The sequence below is a fragment of the Anopheles darlingi genome, chromosome 2 (assembly GCF_943734745.1).
Source record: "Anopheles darlingi chromosome 2, idAnoDarlMG_H_01, whole genome shotgun sequence".
Taxonomy (NCBI): Eukaryota; Metazoa; Arthropoda; class Insecta; order Diptera; family Culicidae; genus Anopheles; species Anopheles darlingi.
In genome coordinates, this window is record NC_064874.1 from 23,939,403 (window position 1) to 23,952,204 (window position 12,802).

The 12,802-nt window shown below is 45.1% G+C and overlaps 6 protein-coding genes across 7 annotated transcripts in view; 3 read left to right on the plus strand and 3 right to left on the minus strand.

Moving 5' to 3' along the window:
- Window positions 1–269, minus strand: part of LOC125951740 (40S ribosomal protein S3a) — a 1,398-nt gene extending 1,129 nt beyond the window's left edge. Inside the window, exon 1 of the mRNA XM_049680749.1 lies at window positions 1–269. This exon is cut by the window's left edge and continues 108 nt beyond it. Coding sequence (XP_049536706.1) covers window positions 1–233 — 233 coding nt within the window. The 5' untranslated portion in view covers window positions 234–269.
- Window positions 270–358: 89 nt separating this feature from the next.
- LOC125951741 (mitochondrial import inner membrane translocase subunit TIM14) lies at window positions 359–1,005 on the plus strand. Its single transcript, XM_049680750.1, has 3 exons — window positions 359–430; window positions 494–733; window positions 817–1,005. The coding sequence occupies exons 1-3, from the start codon at window positions 428–430 to the stop codon at window positions 928–930; spliced, it is 357 nt and encodes a 118-aa protein (XP_049536707.1). The 5' UTR covers window positions 359–427; the 3' UTR covers window positions 931–1,005.
- A 281-nt stretch (window positions 1,006–1,286) lies between these two features.
- On the plus strand, window positions 1,287–2,162 carry LOC125951742 (single-pass membrane and coiled-coil domain-containing protein 4 homolog). The gene is made up of 2 exons (XM_049680751.1): window positions 1,287–1,445; window positions 1,634–2,162. The coding sequence occupies exon 2, from the start codon at window positions 1,666–1,668 to the stop codon at window positions 1,846–1,848; it is 183 nt and encodes a 60-aa protein (XP_049536708.1). The 5' UTR covers window positions 1,287–1,445; window positions 1,634–1,665; the 3' UTR covers window positions 1,849–2,162.
- Window positions 2,163–2,402: 240 nt separating this feature from the next.
- LOC125959708 (uncharacterized) lies at window positions 2,403–3,529 on the plus strand. The gene is made up of 2 exons (XM_049692594.1): window positions 2,403–2,893; window positions 2,966–3,529. The coding sequence occupies exons 1-2, from the start codon at window positions 2,708–2,710 to the stop codon at window positions 3,197–3,199; spliced, it is 420 nt and encodes a 139-aa protein (XP_049548551.1). The 5' UTR covers window positions 2,403–2,707; the 3' UTR covers window positions 3,200–3,529.
- LOC125959707 (S-adenosylmethionine mitochondrial carrier protein homolog) lies at window positions 3,447–5,497 on the minus strand. 2 transcript variants are annotated; one of them, XM_049692593.1, is made up of 3 exons: window positions 5,447–5,497; window positions 4,493–5,066; window positions 3,447–4,425 (listed from the first exon to the last, which is right to left on the minus strand). In XM_049692593.1, the coding sequence occupies exons 2-3, from the start codon at window positions 4,559–4,561 to the stop codon at window positions 3,625–3,627; spliced, it is 870 nt and encodes a 289-aa protein (XP_049548550.1). In that variant the 5' UTR covers window positions 4,562–5,066; window positions 5,447–5,497; the 3' UTR covers window positions 3,447–3,624. The 2 variants fall into 2 exon arrangements, with proteins under 2 accessions (XP_049548550.1, XP_049548549.1); XM_049692592.1 differs by lacking the exon at window positions 5,447–5,497 and having other exon boundaries at window positions 4,493–5,118.
- A 3,619-nt stretch (window positions 5,498–9,116) lies between these two features.
- Window positions 9,117–10,273, minus strand: LOC125952246 (uncharacterized). The gene has a single exon (XM_049681600.1). It carries the CDS (start codon window positions 10,271–10,273, stop codon window positions 9,299–9,301), a length of 975 nt encoding a protein of 324 aa, XP_049537557.1. The 3' UTR covers window positions 9,117–9,298.
- Window positions 10,274–12,802: the final 2,529 nt, after the last annotated feature.

A 12,802-nucleotide genomic window follows, 5' to 3' on the forward strand; every position in this document is an offset into this window, starting at 1 on the left:
TGCTCGTTCTGCAGGTCGGCCAGCGACACCTCAAACACGCGGCCTTTCAGACCGTCCGAGGCGATGCGCGTGCCCTGGGTACGGTTAACCAGGGTTTTGCCGACCTGGCGGTTCTTGAACATGTTCGGGGCCTTCACATCGTACCAGTCCTTGCGCGTGAACGGATCCACGACCTTCTTTTTCGAACCTTTCTTGCCTCCTTTCGAGACACCCTTATTTTTGCCGACCGCCATGGTTACACTTCACGATCAAAAAGAACGGAAGTGGCCGTTGATTGACAGCTCGTGTCGTCGGCACGCCACTGAACTGGATTTAGTACAAGTGCCGCTGTCAATTCGGTTGAGCGGTCACCCTGTTTGACAGCTTCAGTTTGTTTTGATTTTTCCAGCCTTATTCCTGACGATTTTGCTCGTGATACGGCCGAAATATGGTAAAAAGCTCATTATTTTCCTCCTCACCAGCATTTCTAAACGCGACATTGCCTTCTGTTTAGTCGACATCAATCATCCTGGCGGGGCTGGGTCTGGCCGCGGTTGGATACGGCGGACGAATGCTGATGCGCCAAATGCCGAATGCGGCCACGAAGATGCAGGAAGTGCTGAAGAACATGCCGAAATTCGACGCCGAAATGATGGCCAACTCAAAGTACTACCGTGGAGGGTTTGAGCCGAAAATGAGCAAACGAGAAGCCTCGCTTATACTGGGTGTGAGTCCCTCTGCATCCAAAACGAAGGTAGGCTGACGAAAGACGTCCATGCCGAAACATGACTGTTGCGAAATTCGGTTCCTGCGTCGTAACCATCCTTTTATTTGTAGGTGAAGGATGCGCATAAAAAAATCATGCTCCTGAATCATCCCGATCGTGGCGGCTCCCCGTATCTGGCTGCTAAAATTAACGAAGCAAAGGATTTCCTGGATAACTCGAAGTAAAGATAGGTTCTCTTCCAAAGTAGCATGTTAGAAAGTGTACAAAATATAATACTAAAAATTGTTAGCGATTTGTTCAAAAGTTTAATGATTTTAGTTTATTTTTAGTCATTATTTAGCTTGCTATTTGCGCACAAGGGGTAAGAAAGAACACTTGCATAACTGTGTCGGCTTTATAACTCCGCCGCTTGAGTTATGTTAAATTGTTTAAAAAGGAATAATTATTTAACAATTTTCTCTACGTTCACATATCCAATATTTTACTATTCAATGGATTTACGAATGGAAAGCAATTTTCCGAAAATTCCAAAATAATTCTGTACGAAAAGAGAAAAACGCATGTACTAAACCATCTCCATCACGTTCCCGAAGGGTGTCGGTCATCACAACACCCCAAGCGTTCGATTTGTTCGGCACAATTTTAACGTTCAGGCCAACCAAGAAACATCTGCGAGAACACGAATACCTGCCCCTACCCGGAGGAAATTAGCCACCATTCGACCGTTTTTTGTTGAAAGGTAAGGCTAAGAAATCTGACCTGACCAGGTGCCACTGGTCCAGCGGATTATCACAAAGTGGGTCGAGTTCCAGCGTGGCACTCCGCGGGTCGGCTTCTAGAAGGTCGCGACGGTGGTGATGTCGTCGGGCAGACCATCCGCTTCAACATTCTTATCAAGTATATCTCCTCCGTATCTTTCAATTACAGTGTAACGTTTCTACCTCTACTCATCGAACAAAATGCGTAAGCTACGTGGTGGCCAAACGAAGGAAACCCGCAAGCAGCGCCAGGAAAGGCGAGAAGAAGTTTTGAAAATTCGTGAGCAAATGAAAACCATCGTCCTGCCGACGGTTGGTGTGCTTTTCCTGTGCATAGTCGTGTACGTGTACCTCAAGAGTCGTCCCCAGTACGAGGAGCTGTAGGTGGAAAGACTCCAGCGCCGGCTGGTAAACCGGTTTTACCCCGTTGGATCCAGTTCCAACAGGCACTGAGGAAGCGAGAGAGGGAGTTGGGCTTGACCGGATCGGATACGTCTTCGATTCCCCGTCCACGGCACACCCGCGCGTATATCCACCGAAACGGATGGAAGATGTATTTATATTTACAACCAGTTCTATTTTACAACATTTTTGTGCAATGTTATTATGCAGAGTCCACCGCTGTGCGGGCGGCACGCAGCGTGTAATCGTTCATTTTACTATCGTACACTAAGCAAATGTATTTCAACCGTTTCTATACAAAACGTGATTTTGGTAGATTTGTATTGAACCAACATCCGAAGCCGAAGAACCGAAGAACACCCGGAAGATGAGGGTATCCGAGATCGCTCAGTTGCCTAAGGCCAGCGAATTCGCCAGAAGAATGTCACCACCACGCATGCCGGTCTTATCATCGACCACGGGATTCATGCGTTCGTTCCAGGTGTGCGTTAAGGTGGTAGAAATGTCACTTTCTTCCAATCACACTGTCCGCTGGTAAGAGGTGCATCCAAGTAAACACATTGTAGGAAACGAAAACGCTCGGCCCGAGTCCGGCCCCAAATCCCTGGCTTCTGTCTTGCACGAAGGCTCTTAATTCAATTACAGAGAGCAAATAGAGCGCACACGATTCACCAGCTCGCCGCGCAGGCCACTACATTGCGTACCGCTAGTACCACTCTTTGCAGACATTCAGCGTGTGCGATCCCGAGTGCAAATCAAACACCAATGAGAACAGCGCGACACTTGTTTACATCGGCATTTTCTTTTCGGTAATTTATCGCTATCACTTGCTACGGCAAATATGAATACGAACTCAACGGCAACGTACGAAACAAGTGATACCGATGGTCCTAGCATAAGTATCGGTACGGTCGTGTCCGTAACGGAAGGAGTCATTGTCAAGCGAAACACGGATCGCTCGGACAATCTGTACTTTCTGTTCATCCCGCTGGCCGTCCTGGTGACCGTGGTGCTGCTGTCTGTGATTGTGAGTAAAGCACTCAACTTACATCGTATCTATCGGAGATCCTTTTTAATCATTTCCAATCCTTCCGGGTAGGTTTACCTGATGGCAAGACGGCGGCATAAAATCCTGCCAAAGTACAGCTACGTTCCGAGCTTTAGCTTCGAATCGTCCGATCTAGACGACGATCGAGAGGAGCGTGAGACGGATTATCTACTGAAGGGTGCAAAGTTACGCATCGGGAACGTGCCTCACCACACCGATAAATCGATCTACGTTAGTTCTTCATCTGCTGGCAGATACAACAGTAGTCCGGAACTCTTTGCTTAATACAATTAGTGTGTACACGTGTTCTTAATGAACCGTTCTAGTTTTGAAAGTGTTGAGTGAGTTTGATGTTCGTGGAAATCTAGATGGATGGTCTCAGAATTAGGTGTTGGATTAAGTGTAATAGCAAAGCAATACGAATGAAGGTGCATAACTTATGCTGCATCTCGATGGCAGGAGCGTGAATCCCAGGATCCCGTAGGATCCAATCGTAATTATGTGATATATCATTTGCCATATAAACAGGAATAGGAGGTGTTTTGTGCATTTTGCGCTCCGGCACCCATATACATTTACTTATGTACACAGTGGTCACAATAAATGCTAACTTCAACTAAACATTGCACTACTTAACGAATAGGAAGTACCTTGTACCTCCACTCTATTTGGTTTCAGGGTCTGCATCGTGCTGCGTCTGGTGCGCGCTACTACCGCTCTTCGTTCGCATCTAGCAGCCGCAGGGTAAGATCGTACATTCCGAAAAAGATGAAACCACCGAGCGTGATCCACATAACGCGCGGAATGAAGCCAGCAAACACACCGCGTATACCTCGCTCACGGTAGATGCCGCGCAGTATGCTGCCCATTCCTCCCATCCGTCCACTATCCGTTCGATCGGCCAGCATGATGCGCGTCTTTGCCACATCGAGTGGTGTGGTTAAACCGGCGGCAATGGCACCGGATACTGCTCCACAAATCGCCACCGTTACCGGACTCAGTGCGATACCGGTAACCGCGGTCCAGTGTTGCTTGAAGTACTCCCACAGCGGGAACTGTATGAGCGAGAAGGGCACGTCACGCATCACGGTCGTACCAAAACCACGGTATAGACCCTTACGGAGACCCTCCTTCCGGAGCGCTCCGTAAAGGATTTCGAAGGACGATGTGTTGCCCTTGAGTAGCAGTGCTTGCCGGCGTTGCTTTGCTATCTCGATCGGTACGCGGATGAGGCAGGCGACGACTTCAGCTGCCGCGGCCGAAATCATATGGATATAAGGCTGCTGGTCGGGAGAGGTAGCATACTCGCGCAGGTGTACTTTCAAACTTTCGTACGTGCAGAAGAACAGAGCCGAGGTGGGTGCGCTACCGGCTGCCGTAGTTGCGAGTCCTCTGTATACACCCCGGAATCCGCCCGAAACAAGGAATCCTCGTTCACTCTGTAATCGCGTTTTGATCGTATCGATCGGGAACAAGGCAACGTCCACCACTAGCCCTGCGACACCTCCGGCCTAATTGTTGGAAGGTAAAGAAGAGTTTAGCATTTTTGTTACCAGAAACCGGATGCTGTACACTTACCGTCAGTGAAGTCCAGTATAGCCGGGGTCCAGCCAACGGCGTAATTAGGGTGGCCTCTTCCAGCTCCATTTTTATAGCCCTCTGCTATCTTAGAGACCGGCTGCTATTGCCACATGTCCCAATTTTCTGTGAATTTCAGTAACGTTGTTGGGCGTTTTTCTGGTGTTGTTGTCTTCGTTGATGTTCTAGTATTGGTATCGGCTATCCTCCGTAATCTTTATTCCAGGAGACCGTAACGACTGGTAGAATAACTCGATCGTTAAACAGATCCTTGCAGAATCACGAACTGTAACACTTGCCGGTTCCGACGGTTTCTTTTCGATACGGATCTCGGCCGAAGATTTCTTTATCCGATAGGGCTGATTAAGAGTGATTCCAGCAGTGGTGTTGTAAAAAGATTTGAAATCCTTTTTTGTGGATTCAGCCCGGTCTTTTTGGAGATCTTTTGGGGTCTTCTTTCTTTGGGGATCTTTCGCGTTACGATTTTCCTAGTTTTTTTTAACACTTTTCTGACCCACTTTTGCAAAAGAAACAATGGCGGGCGTAGCAAATGTTGCTAATTTGGTCTGGAATCCTGCGAAATTGTTAAAAAATTGAAGAATTCCTCACTTTTTTGATCGAACGCGTTTTTTGTTCGAAAAAGGAAACTCCTCTATAAAACGAAATAAGCGAAACGTAAACCGAAACAATCGAAACTATGAGCGAAAAGAACGATATTTTAAACGATACTTATTTCTGGCTCGCATGCAACATTAGCTTTTTTAATTTTGAATTTGAATCGATGACCGTTGCTTGGACGGGTTTTGTGGATTTTTTAGGCCACGTGCACGTGTCTTTTACCTGATCTCTTTTTTACCAAGATCCACCGCCAGAAGAAGTGCAACAGCTTCCTGTTTGTAAAACCTTTGTGACCAATCCTTTCTCCGAGTGACAAATCTGCTGGATTTCACATACCCGATCCAACTCCGGCAATGTCGATGCGCTGCGCTGCGTCTAGCTCCAGTTGATTATCGCTGCGTACTGTTCCATCTGATTCCTGTTCATGGTTCTGCTTGGCCCAGTCATCATCATTGGTGATTGCAATGACGCTGCTTTAAAGAGGATTTTGGCGCATTTCCCACCAGCACCGCATTGAGTGCGCCCTTGGAACACGTGAAGGCAATCAATGGAATTTATTCCATTATTCTACTTTATCGGTCTAGGAAGATCGAGATGAAAATAGGCATAGCTAATGTAGAATCTTTGTATAATTTTATTCATTTCTTAACACAAAACAAGCGCACATTGCATAAAATAATTCATCGCGATTCTTATGCTAGATATCTTAACAATTCTCCCTTTCAGATAATTCGGCGTTTCTCCGCATCGACGCATTACGATAAATTAAACTTTCAACTTAACCACTATCACAGTAGAAAACCCACCTGGTTGCAAGTTCCCAGATCGGTATGTGCTGCACGCGATGCAGTGAAATTCACGTGATTTGCTTTACAGTTTGCTGTAGCCCGGACGTGATCGCCCCTGGAACACCTTGCGTATCGTGCACAGCATTCGTTTCCGAACACTGGTGGCCTTTTTGCGGGAGACTTTGGCCAACTCACCGTAGTCACCGGTTGGCCTGTTTCCCGTGCTGACACTAGTTGCCTTGAGAGTTTTTCTTAGCAGGGAAATCGAGGCACGACGCTTCAGATGGGGTGATCGGTGAGGTGTTAACGGTGCGGTGCAGTCCATCTCTAGGGTGAAACTGTCGTCGAACTGGTTCATGCAGGATTGATCGAGCAGATTGGCGGTCTGGCGTACGTTTCGACCGATGCTGATGCAGGACACAATCGAGTTTCGACGATCGTTATTTAGTGACCGGAGCAGTTGTCTGGCCGCCTGAGGCACAGCCTCCCCGCCAGCGCCACTGGAATGATGTTTCATCGACTGCTGCTTCTTGCACGGTTTCACGGGAATACGCAGCGGCGAGGAACGTTGGAAGCTCGTTGACTTAGACATCTTTCTAAGGTTCTGTTCTGGTGGTTGATTCAAATCGTGGAACAGCACGTGACTTGAAGAACGTTGCTAGTAGAATATCTTGTTCGCAACCGGTGCCACCGTAAACAAGGACCGCTGTTCGACGACTGATGGTTCCATGTTACTTGCAGGCTAGTTTTAAAGTCCTGGATCAGGTATTGACCGAGGAAAAAGTCTTGTAGGTTGATCGTTGGCCATCATGAGGCAGCATGCTTGTACGAACAGTAAGTAAAACAAATACAGCGAGAAGAAGATTTCTTTTTGTTTTGACTTCAATTCTTTACCTCCCGCGTGTGAGATACCTGTTTCACCGAGGAGAATGAGGTAGCTTGTTGATACCCGCTCCCACCAAACATCGTAGTTCCAACAGGATGAGACGTGAACCGGGAAAAAGATATTATCTGCATCCACAAAGCTAAATTGAAATTCATATTTCATCTCCATTCACCTATTTGTTGCGAGAGAGTATTAGATGGGTGCGTATGGAAAGCGTAGAAAAAGGACACGAAACACACCTGAGAAATGGCAATATCTGCTGCTACCCATTCTGTATGTTTATTTTGATTCCCGTTTTCGTTTCACTTGCTCTATCGGTATCGGTAGGGGAGATCATGATCCAAGATTTAGAACTATTGTATGTTTTAGTTGTATTATATTTGCATTTTGTTGGGTCCAGTATACAGTGCAGTATAATTTGATTTGCAGATTGGCGAAGCTACTATTTTCCCATTATTAGATGATTATGTCTACTTAGTGTTGCTTTTAGATGAAAGTGACGCAAAATCAGCAAAGTAAGATATACAAGCATGAGACGATCCTGGAGGACACCTTTCTCTTTTATTTCGATATTGCAATAGTCTATCAAGGTCAACAAACGAGTGAAAAGATCCAATTCTAAAGAGATAGATTGTAAATTAATTGATCGTTTGGATCTACTCGATAGTATAAAAGAATTATTATTGTGGGTCAATTTATATCCTTCTCATCTCATAAATCGCAAGCAGAAGCACTGAAAAGACTCCTCCTCAGCAGGATGGATGGCATTTGTGTAAAATTTATGGCTACAATAAAGCCAAAAATACGAAAACATTTTAACCAAACACCTGATCCGAACCGCAAGAGTACCCTCAATCGACCTCCTGTCACACAGTGTACCTTTGTGAAGAGTCCCGGCGGTATTCCTTGACCTGAACACGTGTGAGTGCTTGTGTTGGAGTAAGAATCCCGATCTGCATTGATAATTGAAGCAGTGCGCGATCATGCCGGCTCATTCGTGCTGCAGCACCAAGTGTTGTCCCGATGCAATAGATTCTGAACGATTTGTTGTTTTGCCCGATATAGTGGAGTGTTACCACCCGTAGTTCGTTCGACAGGGTCCTTCGAGGTAATTTGCCGTCTCGCCACACCCGCTAGTGTGACCTAACTATGACGGACCTTCACAACCACCACAAACAACCCGCTACTGTTGCTGCTACTGACGTGGGCTAACGGTAGAAGGACGATCTGCTTAAATCACGGGAATTTCCCATCATTTGGTGCACCGTTCTATGCATGTCCCAACGAACGTATCGATTCGGCACCCGAGAAACCGAGCAATCGATGGATCGATGGTCTTTGCTGTCGCATCATGCGGTAGGTTATAAAACACAGGTTTATGGCTTTTGGCATTTATTCTCGGCTCAAGTGGATATGTTGTGTATGAGGACAAGTTTGGTTAATTTTCATACAAACCAGCGACTAGAGTATCCACTAGGGGATAGACCTTCTGGTGGTAAGGTATCCCTGAAAGAATTGAATATTGAATGTGAAGCATAATTTTGGTTTTTATGTATGGCAGCTTGTTTAATTCATACGTTCCTTTGTTTTATTTCACGTTCTGGGAGTATTACAATTCAATCGTGGAATATTTCTTAATACTTATTCAAATCGCATAGATTGTCAAATTCAGTCTGACTGTGATGTTAAACGCTTTCTCGCATTCGACTAACTATTTTCTTACCCATAGTGTATCCTCTACCTTCACGCTCAATATATTTAAATCGAGGTTCAATAGTTTTCGCAGCGGCAATTATGTGAGGGAGATTACGACGAAAAATTACGGCGTTCGTTATTCTATGTTCTCTGCATAATCTTTGTACTTCTCGCACGGTAGATGGATGGGCTATGTCCAGCTGGTTTACACTTGGTGCACCCTGCTTACAAGAAAAGGATTTCACAAGTTTGTAACTCATTACAAACTTTGTAGGAAATCGTTACATCTGCCAAGCCCATCAATACTTCTAGGCATATCATTAAACCGTATTAATTCAGATTGAGATCAAATTGAAATCAGCTAATAATTCATGCTTATTTATATAGAAATAATCAACCTTTTTGGGTATATGGCATGATTTACGAACTATAGCCGATCCAGTACGTTGCTTCGAGGTTCGCATTTCTACTGGATGTAGTTCTGCTCATTTAAATTCATCATAGGTCTGTTAAACTAGTTTATGATATACAGTAAGTGGGTAAATCAGTTCAATTATTGAAAAAGTATAATAGATATATAAGAATACTATTAAAATACTATAACTTGCAATCAGACAATGCTCTGATTTGCGGTTGCGCAATTCAATTTTCAATAAAATATAAAAAGGATCTTTGCAAAAACTGTAAAAGTGTAACAATCGATAGATTTTCACTGAATCATTCTATACGCTAAACTTCCACATGGCACATCAAGGAAACGAAACTGTGGTTCATGTTTGACATGAAACCATTTTTTTTGTTTTCTGCGCTGACCGTGGTTTAGTGGGCAGCATGTTGCATGTATTGTTGCTGAAGGTCTTGCTGCTGATGTAGTTGATGAAGACCAATGTTACTAACAACGCTTCTTATCCTTAGCACATCCTGCTCCTGCTGTAGACGACGTAACTGCATTGCATTTTCTGTTGCCGTTTGTTGCTCGGACCGATAATCTTGCCTCAACAGTGATTGTCCAGCTCGCAGCTGTTCAAGTGATTGTTGTGGCTGCTGGTGTGGGATGGTCTGGACATTACAGTTGGTCGCTGGAATTCCGTGAGCTGTGCGCTGATGATTCTTCATCTTGTCCGGGCGCGAAAACGCTTTGTTGCAGAGCGGGCACGGGAACACTTTTCGTTTGGTGCCTTCGTGATAGAGGAAAGCGTGTCGCTGAACGCTGTACTTATTTTTGAACGTTTTGTATTCACCCTTTTTCAGACACTCGGTACACTGGAACTGTCCGTTTTCCTGGCTTGCTGCGTATCGAAACAGATTTAGCCCTCGGACAGACATCTCTGATAGCGCTTCTGCCGGATCGTCCTCTGATGAGTACGGTTTTCTGCGAGTACGACGCTGGCCAGCGCTCAACTCCTCAAGCTCTTCACTATCGTTAAGCTGCTCCTCATTACCACGATCCTGATGGAGGGGAGAAGTGCTGCGTTCCATCGTTTGATATGGCAGGTCACTGCACGTTGGTAATTCACATCCGAGCGGAAGTAACTCGATCATATCATCACCATTATCACTGGATATTCCACTCAGGGGTAATTCATCCTTGATCAGCTCTTTTCCGTTATCCAGCACCACACGCTCATCGTAGAAACCTCGTCCACGATCGATGATCGTTAGCTCTTGCAGGCGGTTACCCTTTTGTAATTCTTTAAGCAGCGCAAAGCAACGTGGATACATTTGTTTTTCATTTCCAGTAGTGTTCAGTGATCCGCCGATCATATACGAACTCTCATCTTCCTCGTCGAGCATATCGTCATAAGGGAAATCTGTAGAAGGCAGCAAAAGTACTTTCGTTAACAAAGAACATAATTTTATGTGCAATGACAGTCTAGTAGGAAGAAATATACAAAAACACAACCAACATCAACCGTACAGACGATGCAGCACAAGCTGTAGAGACAAAAACAGGAAAAGTAAGTCCAACTCATCGCCTCAGGATATTTTTTAAACAATTTTCCATTCATTTCCACTATATCGGTCTAGGAAGATCGAGATTAAAATAGGCATAGCCAATGTAGAACCTTAGTATCATTTTATTCATTTCTTAACACAAAACAAGCGCACATTGCATAAAATAATTCATCGCGATTCTTATGCTAGATATCTTAACAATTCTCCCTTTCAGATAATTCCGCGTTTCTCCGCATCGACGCATTATGATAAATTAAACTTTCAATTTAACCACTATCACAGTAGAAAACCCACCTGGTTGCAAGTTCCCAGATCGGTATGTGCTGCACGCGATGCAGTGAAATTCACGTGATTTGCTTTACAGTTTGCTGTAGCCCGGACGTGATCGCCCCTGGAACACCTTGCGTATCGTGCACAGCATTCGTTTCCGAACACTGGTGGCCTTTTTGCGGGAGACTTTGGCCAACTCACCGTAGTCACCGGTTGGCCTGTTTCCCGTGCTGACACTAGTTGCCTTGAGAGTTTTTCTTAGCAGGGAAATTGAGGCACGACGCTTCAGATGGGGTGATCGGCGAGGTGTTAACGGTGCGGTGCAGTCCATCTCTAGGGTGAAACTGTCGTCGAACTGGTTCATGCAGGATTGATCGAGCAGATTGGCGGTCTGGCGTACGTTTCGACCGATGCTGATGCAGGACACTATCGAGTTTCGACGATCGTTATTTAGTGACCGGAGCAGTTGTCTGGCCGCCTGAGGCACAGCCTCCCCGCCAGCGCCATTGGAATGATGCTTCATCGGCTGCTGCTTCTTGCACGGTTTCACGGGAATACGCAGCGGCGACGAACGTTGGAAGCTCGTTGACTTAGACATCTTTCTAAGGTTCTGTTCTGGTGGTTGATTCAAATCGTGGAACAGCACGTGACTTGAAGAACGTTGCTAGTAGAATATCTTGTTCGCAACCGGTGCCACCGTAAACAAGGACCGCTGTTCGACGACTGATGGTTCCATGTTACTTGCAGGCTAGTTTTAAAGTCCTGGATCAGGTATTGACCGAGGAAAAAGTCTTGTAGGTTGATCGTTGGCCATCATGAGGCAGCATGCTCGTACGAACAGTAAGTAAAACAAATACAGCGAGAAGAAGATTTCTTTTTGTTTTGACTTCAATTCTTTACCTCCCGCGTGTGAGATACCTGTTTCACCGAGGAGAATGAGGTAGCTTGTTGATACCCGCTCCCACCAAACATCGTAGTTCCAACAGGATGAGACGTGAACCGAGAAAAAGATATTATCTGCATCCACAAAGCTAAATTGAAATTCATATTTCATCTCCATTCACCTATTTGTTGCGAGAGAGTATTAGATGGGTGCGTATGGAAAGCGTAGTAAAAGGACACGAAACACACCTGAGAAATGGCAATATCTGCTACCCATTCTGTATGTTTATTTTGATTCCCGTTTTCGTTTCACTTGCTCTATAGGTATCGGTAGGGGAGACCATGATCCAAGATTTAGACCTATTGTTTGTTTTAATTGTATTAAATTTGCATTTTGTTGGGTACAGTATACAGTGCAGTATAATTTGATTAGCAGATTGGCGAAGCTATTAATTTTTCCTATTATTAGATGATTATGTCTCCTTAGTGTTGCTTTTAGATGAAAGTGACGCAAAATCAGCAAAGTAAGATATACAAGCATGAGACGATCCTGGGGACACCTTTCTCTTTTATTTCGATACTGCAATAGTCTATCAAGGTCAACAAACGAGCGAAAAGATCCAATTCTAAAGAGATCGATTCTAAATTAATTGATCGTTTGGATCTACTCGATAGTATAAAAGAATTATTATTGTGGGTCAATTTATATCCTTCTCACCTCATAAATCGCAAGCAGAAGCGTTGAAAAGACTCCTCCTCAGCTGGTTGGATGGCATTTGTGTACAATTTATGGCTACAATAAAGCCAATAATACGAAAACATTTTAACCAAACACCTGATCCGACCCGCAAGAGTACCCTCAATCGACCTCCTGTCACACAGTGTACCTTTGTGAAGAGTCCCGGCGGTATTCCTTGACCTGAACACGTGTGAGTGCTTGTGTTGGAGTAAGAATCCCGATCTGCATTGATAATTGAAGCAGTGCGCGATCATGCCGGCTCATTCGTGCTGCAGCACCAAGTGTTGTCCCGATGCAATAGATTCTGAACGATTTGTTGTTTTGCCCGATATAGTGGAGTGTTACCACCCGTAGTTCGTTCGACAGGGTCCTTCGAGGTAATTTGCCGTCTCGCCACACCCGCTAGTGTGACCTAACTATGACGGACCTTCACAACCACCACAAACAACCCGCTACTGTTGCTGCTACTGACGTGG